At 35.7% G+C, this 15,401-nt stretch overlaps 1 protein-coding gene and 1 long non-coding RNA gene across 3 annotated transcripts in view; one reads left to right on the top strand and one right to left on the bottom strand.

Annotated features, from left to right (window-relative positions):
* Positions 1-15,401, top strand: part of LOC136031634 (uncharacterized) — a 34,822-nt gene that overhangs the window by 11,548 nt on the left and 7,873 nt on the right. The window contains exon 1 of one of the 2 annotated variants that reach the window (XR_010618545.1): positions 6,012-6,566. The exons of the other annotated variant lie outside the window; for it this stretch is intronic. This is a non-coding gene — a long non-coding RNA (uncharacterized LOC136031634). Of the gene's footprint in view, positions 1-6,011; positions 6,567-15,401 lie in introns of those variants that run through there. 2 annotated transcript variants of the gene reach the window in all.
* The window catches only part of LOC136031633 (aurora kinase-like), a 41,199-nt gene continuing 27,245 nt past the window's right edge, over positions 1,448-15,401 (bottom strand). The window contains exons 5-6 of the mRNA XM_065711275.1: positions 15,025-15,256; positions 1,448-4,057 (exon numbers count right to left, since the gene is read on the bottom strand). Coding sequence (XP_065567347.1) covers positions 3,863-4,057; positions 15,025-15,256 — 427 coding nt within the window. The 3' untranslated portion in view covers positions 1,448-3,862. The remainder of the gene's footprint in view (positions 4,058-15,024; positions 15,257-15,401) is intronic.

Here is a 15,401-nt window from a genome sequence, read left to right on the forward strand (position 1 = left end):
AATTAAAATGGCTCTACTCGTTTTTGAAAAAAAATATCTTGTTTGGAGGTTTTTAAATTAATTTCTGTTGGTTTTGATTGCCAAGGTCTTATCATTGTTTAATATTACGAAAATATTTCCGGTTTTTCTATTTCAGGATTAAAATTTTGGATAACTTGTTAACTTGCATAAGGTAGTCTGAGTGGTAGCTTTAAATGTATTCAATTTATTTGTAACTGTAACGTAGGAGTATAATTGGTGTTATGTCAAAAAGATTTTGAAGCCAGCAATCATTTTGACAATCAGGATGGAGAAAATATGTTTTGATCCAGCTCAACATTCTCCTCTTCATTCCTCGAAAATATTAGAATAAGACCCTTACCTTCCTAAGATACTGCAGATACGCCATTTAGGAACCTTGATACACATAGTGTTTTTTATCTAGTTCAATACCTCTCCTCCAATGATTCCCTGAAAATTTCAACTGAAGTAGTAGTAACAGTAACAATCAGTAGTAGCAGTTACAAGTAGTAGTAGTTGTAGCATCTCACAAGTAGTAATAGTGGTCGCAAGTGGTAGCAGTAATCGCAATAGAAGCAGTCGCAAATAATTGAAGTAGTTTGCATTTAGTTACAGTAGTCACAAGTAAAAGTAGTAGTACTATGCACTAAGTGTCTTTTGGTTAGTTTAACATCCCCTAAAAGTTTCAACTTAATAGGTGCAGCAGTTTCTGAGGCATTACTGATATGCACTTTAGATAAGATGCACGCACAGTGTATATTTTAATTTTTTTTTTTTCAAGATCCCACTCATCATATCCTAAAAATTTCACGTTAATGCTCTAAAGCTTTTTGGACACCTGGGATCAAACACGTCCCCCTTTCTCAACAACAAACTCTATATGAAAAAATGGACAACTTTAATAGCTTAAAGCCCTTGCGCTAAGGGGTGTTGGGGGTCATTTCATCTCAGGAAGCCCAGTGTTTGACCTCTCGATTATTTTGAAAAAATGACTATCTTTAAATTTGTTCTGATGTCTTTGATCGGAGGGTAGCTAAAAGGGCATGGAAGCGTGGCTAGTTGCCTTTCGATTACTTTTGACTCTTAAAAAAGGACACTGAAAATTTAAATTTCCAATTAAATGACAACCCCCTCCTCCCCCAGAGGTTCTACGACCACCCCTTCCAAATTGTATATTTTTGAAAAAAAAAGAATAAACAAATAAATAATATATTGAAGGCTTATGGCTTTTTACTGCAGACAACGTTGGAGCGTTTCCCTTCCACATTTGTTTACGTATCAAAATCCTTGCCAAATAAGAATCATTTTCGTATTTATCAACAGCTCTATAAGTTTAATGTTCTGTAATGTGCAGATCAAATTACGACATGACTAGGCGACTATCTTTAATTCTAAGATGGCAGATATATCAGCTATTTTAACTAACAATAATCTTAGGTAGTCTGTATACAATCTAAATTTTAATACCATACTATAAATCATACCGTTTCATAAAAAAAAACTGACCAAAAACGATTTCAAAGGAAACAAAGGTCATTCACAAAAATACCAGCATAAATACGAAAAATATCCCAGAAAAAAAAAACATAGAAAAATAATCAGGATATCTGATTATGACGAGCATCATACGCCAGAATCAGGGTTGCCATTACACGCTGCGACATCATTCTCAACTATAAAAAAAAATTCAGCAAGACAACAAACAGTACTGTATTCAGGATTTTTGTTTTAACTGAAGGAGGAGCACAAAGTAATTGTACAAAAATTTAAATTTATGAACATTATATTTTCTTCAAAGTTACTGACTTAAAGGGAAAGTACTAAAAAGTAATATTTTCTTTAAATGTGCTGATAAGACACTGTTTTGGAAATAATTTATTGCTCAAATGCAGATAGACTGTCAGTGGCAACTTTGAGCAAGATATCAAAACATTAAAAACTACATGACCGTTGAAAGCCATAAAACTACTACCAGGAATTAAAAAAGCCTTATGTTATTTACCATAAACTTTACGGGAAATAAAAACTGCAAAATACAATACATGTTTTCGTACTGTTTTTGGCGTTCAATTGCTTGTAGAGAGGAAGTTTTTTTTACCTATCGAGATACTTCAGAAACTGCACAAACAAATTCCGAGAATGCTAACGCCATAAAACAAAATCTCAACACTAAAAAAAACTGTAAGATCACTGAGCCAACAAAATGGCTTATGATATTTGCCATTAACTTTATAGGGAAAAAACTTTTGGGACCTTACAAGGTTTTCTCACTGTTATTGGTGATCAGTTGCTTCCAGAGCGAGTTTTTTCAAGGCTGGAACAGAGACCACTGGTAATTTACAAGAGCGAAAATTGCAAGTGTTTAAAAAGAAAATCACCGGTGCCACATAACGTTTCTTGGCATTTTTCAGTGTAATAATGAGGCAAAATTATTGTATTTGCAAAACTAATGTAGTGACAAGTGTTCCATCGAATTTTCTGCAAAAAAAAATACGAAGTTTGAGAAAATGCAAAGAAACGGAAAGTGTTAGATGGCGTTGTTTTTTGTTTTTTTTTTTAGGCTAGCACCAGTTCTCACTCTTATAATTTGCCAATTCCCTTTGGCTTTGGAACAAGATTTAAGGTGGCGTTTGCTTTTTCTATTTTTTTTAATTGGTTTAAAATTTTATTTAGAAGGAAAAAAGGATAAAACTCATTTTGAAACTAAGCAAGTTTTACACATATTTAGAGACTAACAAGATAGAAGAAAACAGACTAAACTGATCAATTAGGCATGTTGAATTTATGAGGATGACTTTACGAATGTCAAACTGACAGAAGATTTGACAATGATGTCTTCAGAATTACACAAGCCAGAATAAATTCAAACCCCATATAAATTCAGAGTTGACCATGGAACATACAAGACTGAAGAAAAGTGGATATTTGACAAAGAAGAGAGCAGATAAAGAAAAGAAGCAGTATGATTGATCGTAAATTCAAAAATTATAAACTATCAACCTTCCTACCATCCAGCGATCTGCTAGAAAGAGGCAAAAGGGAATGTTCCAGTGAAACTGAACAACAATTAGTAACATTTTTAATTTTAAGGGATTAATGTCAGTAGAGAATTTTTTATATTACATACAGCTTAAAAGACTATCGAAAATTGTCTTTTAGGAGTATTTAGCGAATCTTGGAAATATTTGTTGTTTTCTACTTAGAATTTTTCTGGGATGTAGTCTATAGTTATGATTCTAGGCTTAAAAATGAACTTGCTACATATGAGACTTGCATTGAAAAAATCTTTATGTCAATATTTTGACTTATCCTGCAATGCAGGATACCTTGAAAAGAAAAGAAAACTTAGAGAAAAAATCTATTTAAAAACTGTGACACTAGTAAATGTTCAGAAAGAAGTGTAAAATTTAGATACAAATTTTGCATGTTTGCAGTTTTAAACGATTTTTGTTGTTTCCACTAGTCAACGGATTTTTCGACTATTCGTCGGACAAGTTTCCTTCTTAAATCAGAGACAAATCTGAACTTAAAAGAGTCTGTAGAACAGGTAACGCTGAAATAGTTGTGGATTCTTCATTAACATGGTACTGAAGAAGAATGGTATTAAAGAAGAAGACATACAGCATTTCAGAGGTCTTCGCAGGGGGAAAGAAGAAAGATATCGGCCAGATTCAGCCTAGTCAATAGTGTGAAAATCCTATCGCAGATGGAAAGACAAGTTCTAACGATCAGAAAAATACTACTTAGACAGCACTAACAGCCAAGCACACTGAACAATAAATGATTTCAAATCTTCACAAATTTGCTGATACAAATCTAATTCAACATAAGCAATAAAGGAATGGAATTAAACATTTTCTTTTCATACAGCAACGACATTCTGCTCGTTTTCTTCTGCTATAGCATCTATTTTCTGGTCTTCATCTTTCTTTACAGCATCCATTCTCTGGTAATAGGGAAGTCTTTTCCTGACAGCAGGTTTGAGAAGTTGCAATACCCAGAAATGGTTGAGTATACCTTCCAAAGACAGACGTTCTGAGGGACTTCGACGAAGCAGCTGAAAATTAAAAACCAAATTCAGTTTCTGCTTTTTTCCCCCTATTGTTTGTTAGAAAATGGTGTAAATACACATAAACTTACGATCCAAGAATCAAAAAACAATTTTATTGAGCTTTTTTGGCATAATGAACGGGACAGCCTTTTTAGACTATACTTTGGCCTTTATAGTCGATTCCATGTCATATGTAACTAAATCCCTGAACTTTTCTATTATTTAACTAAGAGATCAAAAGGCCTAGAATGCATAGCCCTAAATGGCTCTGAATCTAAATAGCCGAAGAACCAGATTTACTGAAGAAAATACATGTCTATAAGTCTATAAGGACTTATAACAATGACAAGAATTCTAAAAGCGAGTGGTATCCACGGACAAAAATGGCTCTGAATCTAAATAGCTGAAGAACCGGATTTACTGAATAAAATACACGTATATAAGAATGCAAACACATTGTCCAAGTGTGCTCTAGCAGAAAAAAGCTCCTTGTCTTGTTTTCTCTCTTTGGTTCCAAATGAAATTACAGATATTTATAGTAGACACGCAAGGCTAAACGATAACAAATATAAATTAAAGAAATAATAAAGGACAAAAGGGATGACCCAAGGGATGAACAGAGAGAAAGGAGTCCATTTTTACCCATATAAAATCAATATCAACAAATTTAGGATAGACCAGAGAGGAGAGGACATATACTACTGGTGAAGGAGGTTGGTGACAGAGCGGAATAGCCTTTCAATAAAGGAGGTTGGAGATAGACCCTACGCACCATTATCCGAAGGGGGTAACAAAAAAAGTGCTATTATTTAGACCAAGAGGGTTTGGAAACGGAATGTTGGCATTGTTGTCCAAGAGGGGTTGAAACGGAGCATGTGCACAGTCTGACAACGGGAGTCCGAGACGAAGCACACATAGGGCTGACCAAAGTAGGCTTGCAATTGGGTACACAGAAGACAGGGCTTTCCATTAAATCTTGCTAATTGGAACCCACTGTGTGAATCCGATTTTATCAAAGTATAACGTAACCAACATTCTATGAGAATTTATCTATTAGGCGGACTAGCTTCTCAAGGATATTGTGGAATTGCAACGTTCTCCACAGGGTTCGACAGTCAGATGCTTTTTCGAAGTCCAGTAAGAGTATGTACACTCGTTGTCTATATTCATTAGATTTCTCCAACGTCGTGCATGGAGTAATGATCTGGTTGCCGTAGGAGTTCTTCACGCAAGCAGAGATTAAGCACAGTTGAGAACCTAAGCCTTATTTTTCAATTGGTACTTAACTGGAAACGGATTGTATTACAAGTATTTTCATTTGTACTTATTCTAGCATTGAAAATAAAAATTATAGAGAAATAAAATCTTCAAATGATTATTTTTCAGCAATTATTACCATTATATATCAAATATTCAATTAAATTTTATTAGTTCTTTCCGAGACTGTTCAAGACACATAGCCTATAGTTTTGAATAAAGCGCACACGATGTGGTAGGTTTTATACTTTTACGGTTGGGGAAGGGGACAGTGGTTAAACACTTATTTATAGCTATTTTGTTTGTTTTAAGCTTGATTTGCATACTCAATTTCTGTTTTATTCGTGTTAAGATTTATTTATTTATAAATAAATAAAACTTAGTTGCATGTAAGTATCTGTTGTATGTTTGTTGTGCAGTACCTGTAACTGTTGTGGAGGATAGTTGCCCGCCGATCACTTTTGACTCTTCAAAGGGCATTAGAATTTCTGTTTTCCAATCGAATTAGCCCCTTCCAAAGTTTATACAATCCCTTCTTCCACCTGAATGTGAGTGAGCGTGAGCGAGAGTGAGCCCCCCCCCCTCGTGAGTTTAAAAATTTATACTACTCCTTCCATAAGACCTATATGCCCCAGCGGCATAGCTTACAACACTTGCCCCTGGGCTCTGTGCTTATTTCGACCCAACACTTATTTTTATCTGATCTTCGGACAACCTTTAAAAAAAATGGCTAACTCAAAATTTCGATCGGATGCATTAGGGGAAAATAGGGCGTGGTGGGGGCTAGTGGCTCTCCGGCCACTTTTGACGCTTAAACAGGGTACTAGAACTTTCAGTTTGCATTCGAATCTGCCCTCTTCCAAGTTTATACAACCACTCCATCCATAAGAAGTGCCTCTGAAAAAAAGAAAAATGAGGCCTCATGGCCTTTACGCTATAGCGTTGCCTCTGCTATGTGTTGACGCACTTAATTTTTCCGCTAGTTTTTTTTTGCCATACAGCTTTTATTGTATTTTGTAAATATATAGGGTTAGAACAAGTTATAATTATTACATGTACATGGACAAAAAAGAGACAAGATTAAATTAAGAAAGTGAAATCAATACAAACATAAACAAGTCTCAACAATAGACCAATCTAAACCAATCAGACACTTACAATAGCTCAATCTGGTCGCCAGCTTAAATAGTAGCTTTTTCATTTGAAGTACAGAGGATATCAAAATGAAAAAAGAAGAATGAAAAAGAAGTTTTTGCTTGTAAGTCATTAAATTAATAATTTGAAGTTTTTAATCCTGAATAATGTTAAAAATATTCATATTGATGTATAGCTTAGATTTATATAAGTGTTCGTCTTTTGCTAAAACAATCACGAATGTGGCATTTCCAGAGCTCCATGACGGTTTTTATTTCTAAACTTGTCACTGGCAAGCGAAAACAAGAGCTAAGAGCTCATATGGCACTTGTGACGAGGCGAGAAGAGCTAAGAGCCTAGAGATCATATGGTATGAGCTCTAACAAAATTCTATGAATCAATAGGTTGATTTAAAAAGGAAAATAAGAGGCTTAATGCCAGTCAGGATTTAAAATAAGAGCTCTGAGTCACGATGTCCTTCTAAATATCAAAATTCATTAAGATCCGATTACCCACTCGTAAGTTAAAAATACCTAATTTTTTCTAAGTTTTCTTCTTCCTTTAGCCCCCCAGATGGTCGAATCTGGGAAAACGACTTTATCAAGTCAAATTGTGCAGCTCCCTAACACGCCTATCAATTTTCATCGTCCTAGCACGTCCAGAAGCACCAAACTCGCCAAATCACTGAACCCTCCCCCCAACTCCCCCAAAGAGAGCAAATCCAGTACGATTCTGTCAATCACGTATCAAGGACATTTGTTTATTCTATCCACCTAGCTTCATCCCGATTCCTACACTCCAAGCGTTTTTCCAAGATTTCCCCCTCCAACTCCCCCCAATGTCAAACGATCTGGTCAGGATTTGAAATAAAAGCTCTGAGACATGAATTCTTTCTAAAAATCAAATTTCATTAAGATCCGATCATCTATTCGTAAGATAAAAATACCCCAATTTTCACGTTTTCCAAGAATTCCGGTTTCCCCCTCCAACTCCCCCCAACGTCACAGGATTTTGTCGGAATTTAAAATAAGAACTTTAAAGCACAAGATCCTTCTAAATATCAAATTTCATTAAGATCTGGTCACCCCTTCGTAAGTTACAAATACCTCAATTTTCAAAATTACCCCCCCCCCCTCCAATTCGACCAAAGAGAGCAGATCCAGTCCGATTATGTCAGTCACGTATCTTAGACAGGTTTTTATTCTTCCTATCCAGTTTCATCCTGATCTCACCGCTTTAAGTATTTTCTAAGATTTCCGGCCCCCCCCCCAACTGCCCCCCCCCCAATTACGCTTGATCCGGTTAAGATTTAAAATAAGAGATCTGAGTTACGAGGTCCTTCTTAATATGAAGTTTCATGAAGATCCGATCACTCCTTCGTAAGTTAAAAAAACGTCATTTTTTCTTATTTTTCAGAGTTAACCCCCCCCCCCCCAATAGATCGGATCCGTTCTAATTATGTAAATCACGTATGTAAGACTTCTGCTTATTTTTCCCACCAAGTTTCATCCCGATCCTTCCAATCTAAGCGTTTTCCATGATTTTAGGTTCCCCCACCCCAAACTTCCCCAACGTCACCAGATCCAGTCACGATTTAAGATAAGAGCTTTGAGACACGATATCCTTCTAAATATCAAATTTCATTGAGATCCGATAACCCGTCCGTAAGTTAAAAATACCTCATTTTTTCTAATTTTTCAGAATTAACCCCTCCCCCAACTACCCTAAAGAGAGCGAAACCGTTCCGGTTATGTCAATCATGTATCTAGGACTCGTGATTATTTTTTCCACCAAGTTTCATCCCGATCCCTCCACTCTAAGTGTTATTCAAGTTTTAGGTTTCCCCCTCCCAACTCCCCCCCAATGTCACCAGATCCGGTCGGGTTTAAAATAAGAGCTCTGAGCCACGATATCCTTCTAAATATCAAATTTCATTGAGATCCGATAACCCGTTCGTAAGTTAAAAATACCTCATTTTTTCTAATTTTTCAGAATTAACCCCTCCCCAAACTACCCTAAAGAGAGCGAAACCGTTCCGGTTATGTCAATCATGTATCTAGGACTCGTGATTATTTTTTCCACCAAGTTTCATCCCGATCCCTCCACTCTTAAGTGTTATTCAAGTTTTAGGTTTCCCCCTCCCAACTCCCCCCCAATGTCACCAGATCCGGTCGGGTTTAAAATAAGAGCTCTGAGCCACGATATCCTTCTAAATATCAAATTTCATTGAGATCCGATCACCTGTTCGTAAGTTAAAAATACCTCATTTTTTCTAATTTTTCAGAAATAACCCCCCCCCCCAACTATCCCAAAGAGAGCGGATCCGTTCCGTTTATGTCAATCATGTATCTAGCACTTGTGTTTATTTTTCCCACCAAGTTTCATCCTGATCCCTCCACTCTAAGCGTTTTCCAAGTTTTAGGTTTCCCCTCCCAAATCTCCCCCCCCCCAAAGTCACCAGATCCGATCGGGATTTCAAATAAGAGCTCTAAGACACAATATCCTTCTAAATATCAAATTTCATTGAGATCCGATCACCCGTTCGTAAGTTAAAAATACCTCATTTTATTCTAATTTTTCAGAATTACCCCCCCCCCCCCCCTCAACAACTCCAAAGAGAGCGGATTCGTTCCGATTATGTCAATCATGTATCTGGGACTTGTGATTATTTTTCCCACCAAGTTTCATCCCGATCCCTCCACTCTAAGTGTTTTCCAAGATTTTAGGTTTCCCCCCCTCCAACTCCCCCCAATGTCATCAGATCCGGTTGGGATTTAAAATAAGAGCTCTGAGACACAATATCTTTCCAAACATCAAATTTCATTAAGATCCCATCACCCATTCATAAGTTAAAAATACTTCATTTTTTCTATTTTTTCTGAATTAACCGGCCCCCACTCCCCCCAGATGGTCAAATTGGGAAAACGACTATTTCTAATTTAAGCTGGTCCCGTTCCTGATACGCCTGCCAAATTTCATCGTCCTAGCTTACCTGGAAGTGCCTAAAGTAGCAAAACCGGGACCGACAGACAGACAGACAGACCGACAGAATTGGCGATTGCTATGTCACTTGGTTAATACCAAGTGCCATAAAAACTAAATTGCCAGTTTTTCTTAATTCAAGACGTATTAGGTTGTATAAGTTTTCACTTAAACAATTCAAAAATTTAGATTTCATTTTTAGTGTCCTTGGTATTGAAATACAAGTTTATCATAAAATTATCATATTAACTATTCTAGTAATTATGATTTTGATAACCAAATTCCAAACTTTAATTCTAATTACTACTACCACTAACAACTCACCGCAGCACCAAGCAGCCAAAGGCCAACACAGCTACGCACGCCCCTCCTGCATCCCAATCTGTTCAAAGCCTCCCTCTTTACACCCTCCCAGGAAGTTCCCGTTTCCTTTAAGTATTTCTTTATGACATCCTCCAGACAAGGACGACCTGTTTTCCGTTTAGCCTTAGACGGTTGGCCAAAAAGGACAATCTTCGGGAAACTGTCATCGTTCATCCGCAGAACGTGCCCTAGCCATTTTAACCTCTCTTTCATTATAGCCCAAGAAAGCGGGACTACATTTTTCGTACAGCCCACTGTTTGAAATAAAGTCAGCCAGTCGGGTACCCAGAAAAATCCGCACGCAATTTTTAATATGATTTTAATAACCGAATTCCAAACTTAAATTCTAATTACTACTACTAACAACTCACCACAGCACAAAGCAGCCTAAGGCCAACACAGCTACGCACGCCCCTCCTTCATCACAATCTATTCAAAGCCTCTCTCTTTACACCCTCCCAGGAAGTTCCCGTTTCCTTTAAATCTTTCTTTATGACATCCTCCAGACAAGGACGACCTGCTTTCCGTTTAGCCTTAAGACGGTTGGCCGAAAAGGTCAATCTTCGGCAATCTGTCCTCTTTCGTCCGCAGAACGTGCCTCAGCCATTTCTACCTTTCTTTCATTATAGCCCCAGAAAGCGGGACTACATTTTTCGTGCAGCCCACTGTTTGAAATACGGTCAGTCAGTCGGGTACCCAGAACAACCCGTAGGCAATTTTTCTGGAAAACATCTAGCAAATCTTCATCCAGTTTTCGGAGCACCCATAATTCAGAGCCATATTTGACCACTATCATCATTGTAGCTTTCAATACTCTAATCTTGGTTTCCAGACTTATCTTCCTATTCTTCTTTCTTTTTTTTAACTGTTTTTTAAACTTTTTTTTAACTGTGAAGAAAAACACCCTGAGTCTTGGCTATACTACTTTAAACATCTTCACTGCTGCCACCGTCTTCACTAATAATACAACCAATGTAAGTGAAGCTGCCCACCTGGTCAATCTTTTCGTTGCCCAGCATTAACTTTTTATCTTCACTTATTCCTGACCTTAGTGACTTAGTCTTCTTAACATTAATTTTCAAACCTATTCTACCACCATAAACTCACAAAACCTCTAAAAGTTCATTTATTTTGCTCACACTTTCATCAAGAATGCTTAAATCATCAGCATAATCTAAGTCCAAGAGAGTTTTTCGTCCCCATTTTATTCCGTGGTCTCCCATTGCCTTTCGTGTGATCCTTAAGACTAAGTCCATCAAAATGATCCATATAAAGCGGGGTAGAGCACAACCCTGCTTAACTCCTGATTTAATAAAAATATAGCTGCTAAACTCATTTCGTACCTTAACCGCAGCAGTGTTATTCTCGTACATACCACAAATTACTTTAAAGTATTTGTCTAGTATACCATACAAGGATAAGACCTTTGCTAAAGCTCTTCTATCAACAGAATCGAATGGTTGCTCATAATCTATAAAACTGAGGAACAAAGGTGTTTGACAACTCAGACACTTCTCAATTATTAATTACGATACTCAATTCTAATTACATTTTTTTACAAAATTATGTACTAGGATTATAGTGAAAAAGAGGTTGAGGTGGGTAGACTCCGTTTTAGAGTGAGGGATAACAGATTGCCATAAATTGTTCCTTTTTGCCGTCCATCTGGGACTAAATGAAAAACAGTTCGACCCCGAACGGGGTAGGAAAATATTACAGGAAAATGTGTAAAGGAAATTCAAAATGCATGGGAGGCGGGATAAGGGGAAGGAGCGTGCAGTTGTGTCGGTCGCATATGGCTTGGCGTTGCAATGAATTCTAATGGTAGTATTTACTCTTAAAAATTGTGTCATAAAAGGAAGTTTAAAAAATAAATGGAAAAAATTATCATAAAAAATAGCGATCCAATAGACGAGGAGCATAAATTATCATAAATTAAAATGCATGGGAGGCGGGATAAATTGAAGCATTGGATAGATTGATAAGGGGAAGGAGCGTGCAGTTGTGTCGGTCGCATATGGCTTGGCGTTGCAATGAATTCCAATGGTAGTATTTACTCTTAAAAATTGTGTCATAAAAGGAAGTTTAAAAAATAAATGGAAAAAATTATCATAAAAAATAGCGATCCAATAGACGAGGAGTATAAATTATCAAGGCAATGGGAGAACATGGAATGAAATTGGGAGTTAAAACTCTCCGGTACGTAGATTATGCTGAGGATTTCGATATTCCTCGATGAAAAGCATTAGAAAAATGAATGAACTTTTGGAGGTTTTGCTAGTTCAGGGTGCTAGTTCAGGGGGTTAGGTTAGAAAATTAATGTTAAGAAGACAAGTCATTAAGGTTTGAAATAGGTTTAAAAAGGTTTGAAAGTGCGTAGCTGTGTTCCCGTCAGGCAGATGGGTGCTGCAGTGAGTCGTTGTTAGTAGTAGAAGGAATAAGATAAATTATTTTAGAACATTGGGAAACACGTATCTCAACTATAAGTTACGAACTACGAACTATAAAACTGGAAATGGAAGCCTACGAACTATAAAACTCTTTCACAGAAACTGAAAATACTGGTTTAAAAATACGTATTTCTTTACCTTCTCCTCGTGAGAACTTTTCTGGCAAAAGCTTCTCTGATAGATGATTTGGCAAGCAAAATAAAACCATCGCATTTCCGTTGTGTCTTCAGTAAATTAATTATAACTAATGAATTAATTAATTATATGACTTAAATAATTATAATATTTAATATAATATTAATAACTTTTTTTGTCCTCTTTCCTCCTTAGTTCCAAATTCTAAGTTTATCACTTAGAAATCGGAAGATTGGAAATTGAGATCGTTAGGGCACATTCTGCGAATGAAGGATGACAGATTGTCAAAGATCGTCTTCGGTGAATTAATTATAACGGAATATAATATTAATCACTTTTTTTGTTCTCTTTTCCTCCTTAGTTCCAATTTCTAAGTCTATTACTTAAAAATTGGGAGATTGGAAATTAAGATCGTTGGGGTACATTCTGCGGATAAATGATAACGGAGTGTCCTTTTCGGCCGACCATCTAGAATTAAACGAAAAGCAGGTCATCTGCGGTTGGGGTGGGAAGATGTCGTAAAGGGAGAATTATGAGAACTAAGAATTTCCTGGGAAGGTGTAAATAGGGAGGCTTTGAAGAGATTAGGATGGAAGAAGTGTGCGTTGCTGTGTTGGCCTCAGGTGGCTTGGTGCTGCAGTGAGTTGCTAGTAGTGGTTAATATTGTCGGTTCTGAATGAAAACAAATTAGTTTGCTGATTTTTATATTTTTCAAACATCTTCTTCGTATTCTGGTGACCCAAGTTAGATACATACCAAGATATTTAGAAGTTTGCGATTTATGAGAAAATATTATTAAATAATATTATTTAATATTAATATTATTAAAGTATATATTAAAATATTGGGAAACGTATATATAAATATTTTAAAATATTCAAAATATGTAAGCATGTGTTAAAATATTAAATATTAAATATATTAAAATATTATGAAACGGAGCAGTGAAGGGATTTTAAAGTTTAAATTGTGTCGCCATTTTTAAAAGCCGAATTCAACAGTATAGTATAATAACATCAAACTGGCAAAATATGCATGATTTTGAACTATAAACCGTGTAAGGTGACGAAATACATTATTTTAACGACAGTTAAATAATTTAATGACAATAATTTAATAACGACAATTTAATGACAGTTATTTTAACTGTTGTAAATGCAATTGTGCATCTGGTGTCAATTGTTATTAGCTTAATATTAGTTCACACAGGTGTTCACAGGTGAACAATATTTGTTTATCATGGCAATCTTGTCACCTACTTGGGTAATTTAGTTGCTATGTCAAGCAATTTATTGAATTAAAAAAAGAAAAATAAATATTTTTGGTTGGTTAAAAAAAGGAAAATTATTTACAAACAAGAGCAACAGTCATAGAAGAGACAATTTTCATGAAAACATATTAGAATTAGTCACTCTTCGACAAACACTACTTATCACAATTTTTTTCTGTATGAACTTAGAGCTGCATATTTTTATTACATATGAGTAAAACATTGGAACTGTCCTCTGCCGTTATGCTGAAGTTGAAATAGATGAATTAAGTGCCTCTCGTGATTTCGCATTCACAAATGTGAAAAAAACGTTAGTTCTAGAAATCACAACTTTTTTAGAACGTTCTTAGTGACGGAACGATTGAATATATAAATTCTATAAAGTTTGATATAGCTCACTTTTCTTCCCGAGCGGTTTATCTGGCACATGGTCTATTAATACAAAAATTAATATAGATAAATTTTTTAGTAGGTTTATGTGAAGAAATTCAAACACGATAAGATTATAGATTATAATTTACTACCACTGGTCCAAAAATCCGAGTTTTGGTTTGACCCAGATTAAATTTAGCGTCAATTTCAAATCAATAGGAAGGAGGGTGCCCGACATGGAAAAATTGGGGTTGCCTAGTAGCAATGCTACTTGGAAGTTTTCATGGCCTAGTGAAATTTGTTGGCAGATTTGGCAGCTTTTGGAATTCTATCAAATTCAGCTACTGACAGCTTCGGAAACTTTTCCATACCTGTAGGGGGCAGACTGTGAAATTTAAAGATCAAGTGACGATGAGTCTTTCTTCCAATAGTTAATAGAAAAATATTTAAAAAGGGTTTAATATAGAGGGAAAATCTTAGTCAAAAAAGTACTAATTAAAGTAGATACGAATATGTTGTTCAAGGACCTCGTCCTAACGGATATTCAAAATTATCTAGAATTTACAAATTAAGAAGAAACTACAATTTTTCTTTTCCATTTTGAGCCCCGTCTTTAACTAATGCAGTTTTATCTATTGATCGGCGAATAGCAATACTAAAGTAAAATCCATTTAGTTTAGTAAATTAGTTTAGTTTAGTAAAAATTCATTTAGTTTAGTAAAAATTCATTTAGTAAAATTCATCATTTAGTTTTCTTACTCGCCTTGAAGCTATATAGTCTTAGAGATTGGGAAAAGAGGAATGCATTAGGATGCATAATAAAAGGGGTGAAGGTGTAGTAAAAGGGATGAAGTCATAATAAATGGTCTTTCGGTAAACTGATTCATGAATTAAGACAAGCTAAAAACACTCTGAATAGTTTGTGTATAAGATTCTCAAGGTGTATGACCCTTATTACACAAACTAAGACGGGGCTTTAGTAAGGGATGTCAAATAAAACAAACTCTCACCTTGCCAATCAAATCACGAGCTCCTTCAGGTACATGATCTGGGAAGTCAAATGAAACGGCCTTGATTTTTCTATATGTATTCTGTTGGTCGGCAGTTTCAAAAGGGGGTTGTCCAACAAGGAACTCGAAACAAAGTACACCTAAGCTCCATAAATCAACTTTTTCATCATGCTCTTTTCCTTCGACCATTTCAGGTGGCAGATAATCTAGTGTGCCACACAATGTTTTCCTCCTTAAAAAAAATATGTAATATTGAAAATTCACAAGATTTGAACTAGTTTTAAGAATGTATTTTTACTTTTAAAATTAGCATTCTCTAACATAACTTATATTAGAAAATGTTAGGGTTTGGAACCTAATGAGTGGAAATCATATTA

This window comes from Artemia franciscana, chromosome 10 (genome assembly GCF_032884065.1).
Source record: "Artemia franciscana chromosome 10, ASM3288406v1, whole genome shotgun sequence".
In the NCBI taxonomy this organism is placed as follows: Eukaryota; Metazoa; Arthropoda; class Branchiopoda; order Anostraca; family Artemiidae; genus Artemia; species Artemia franciscana.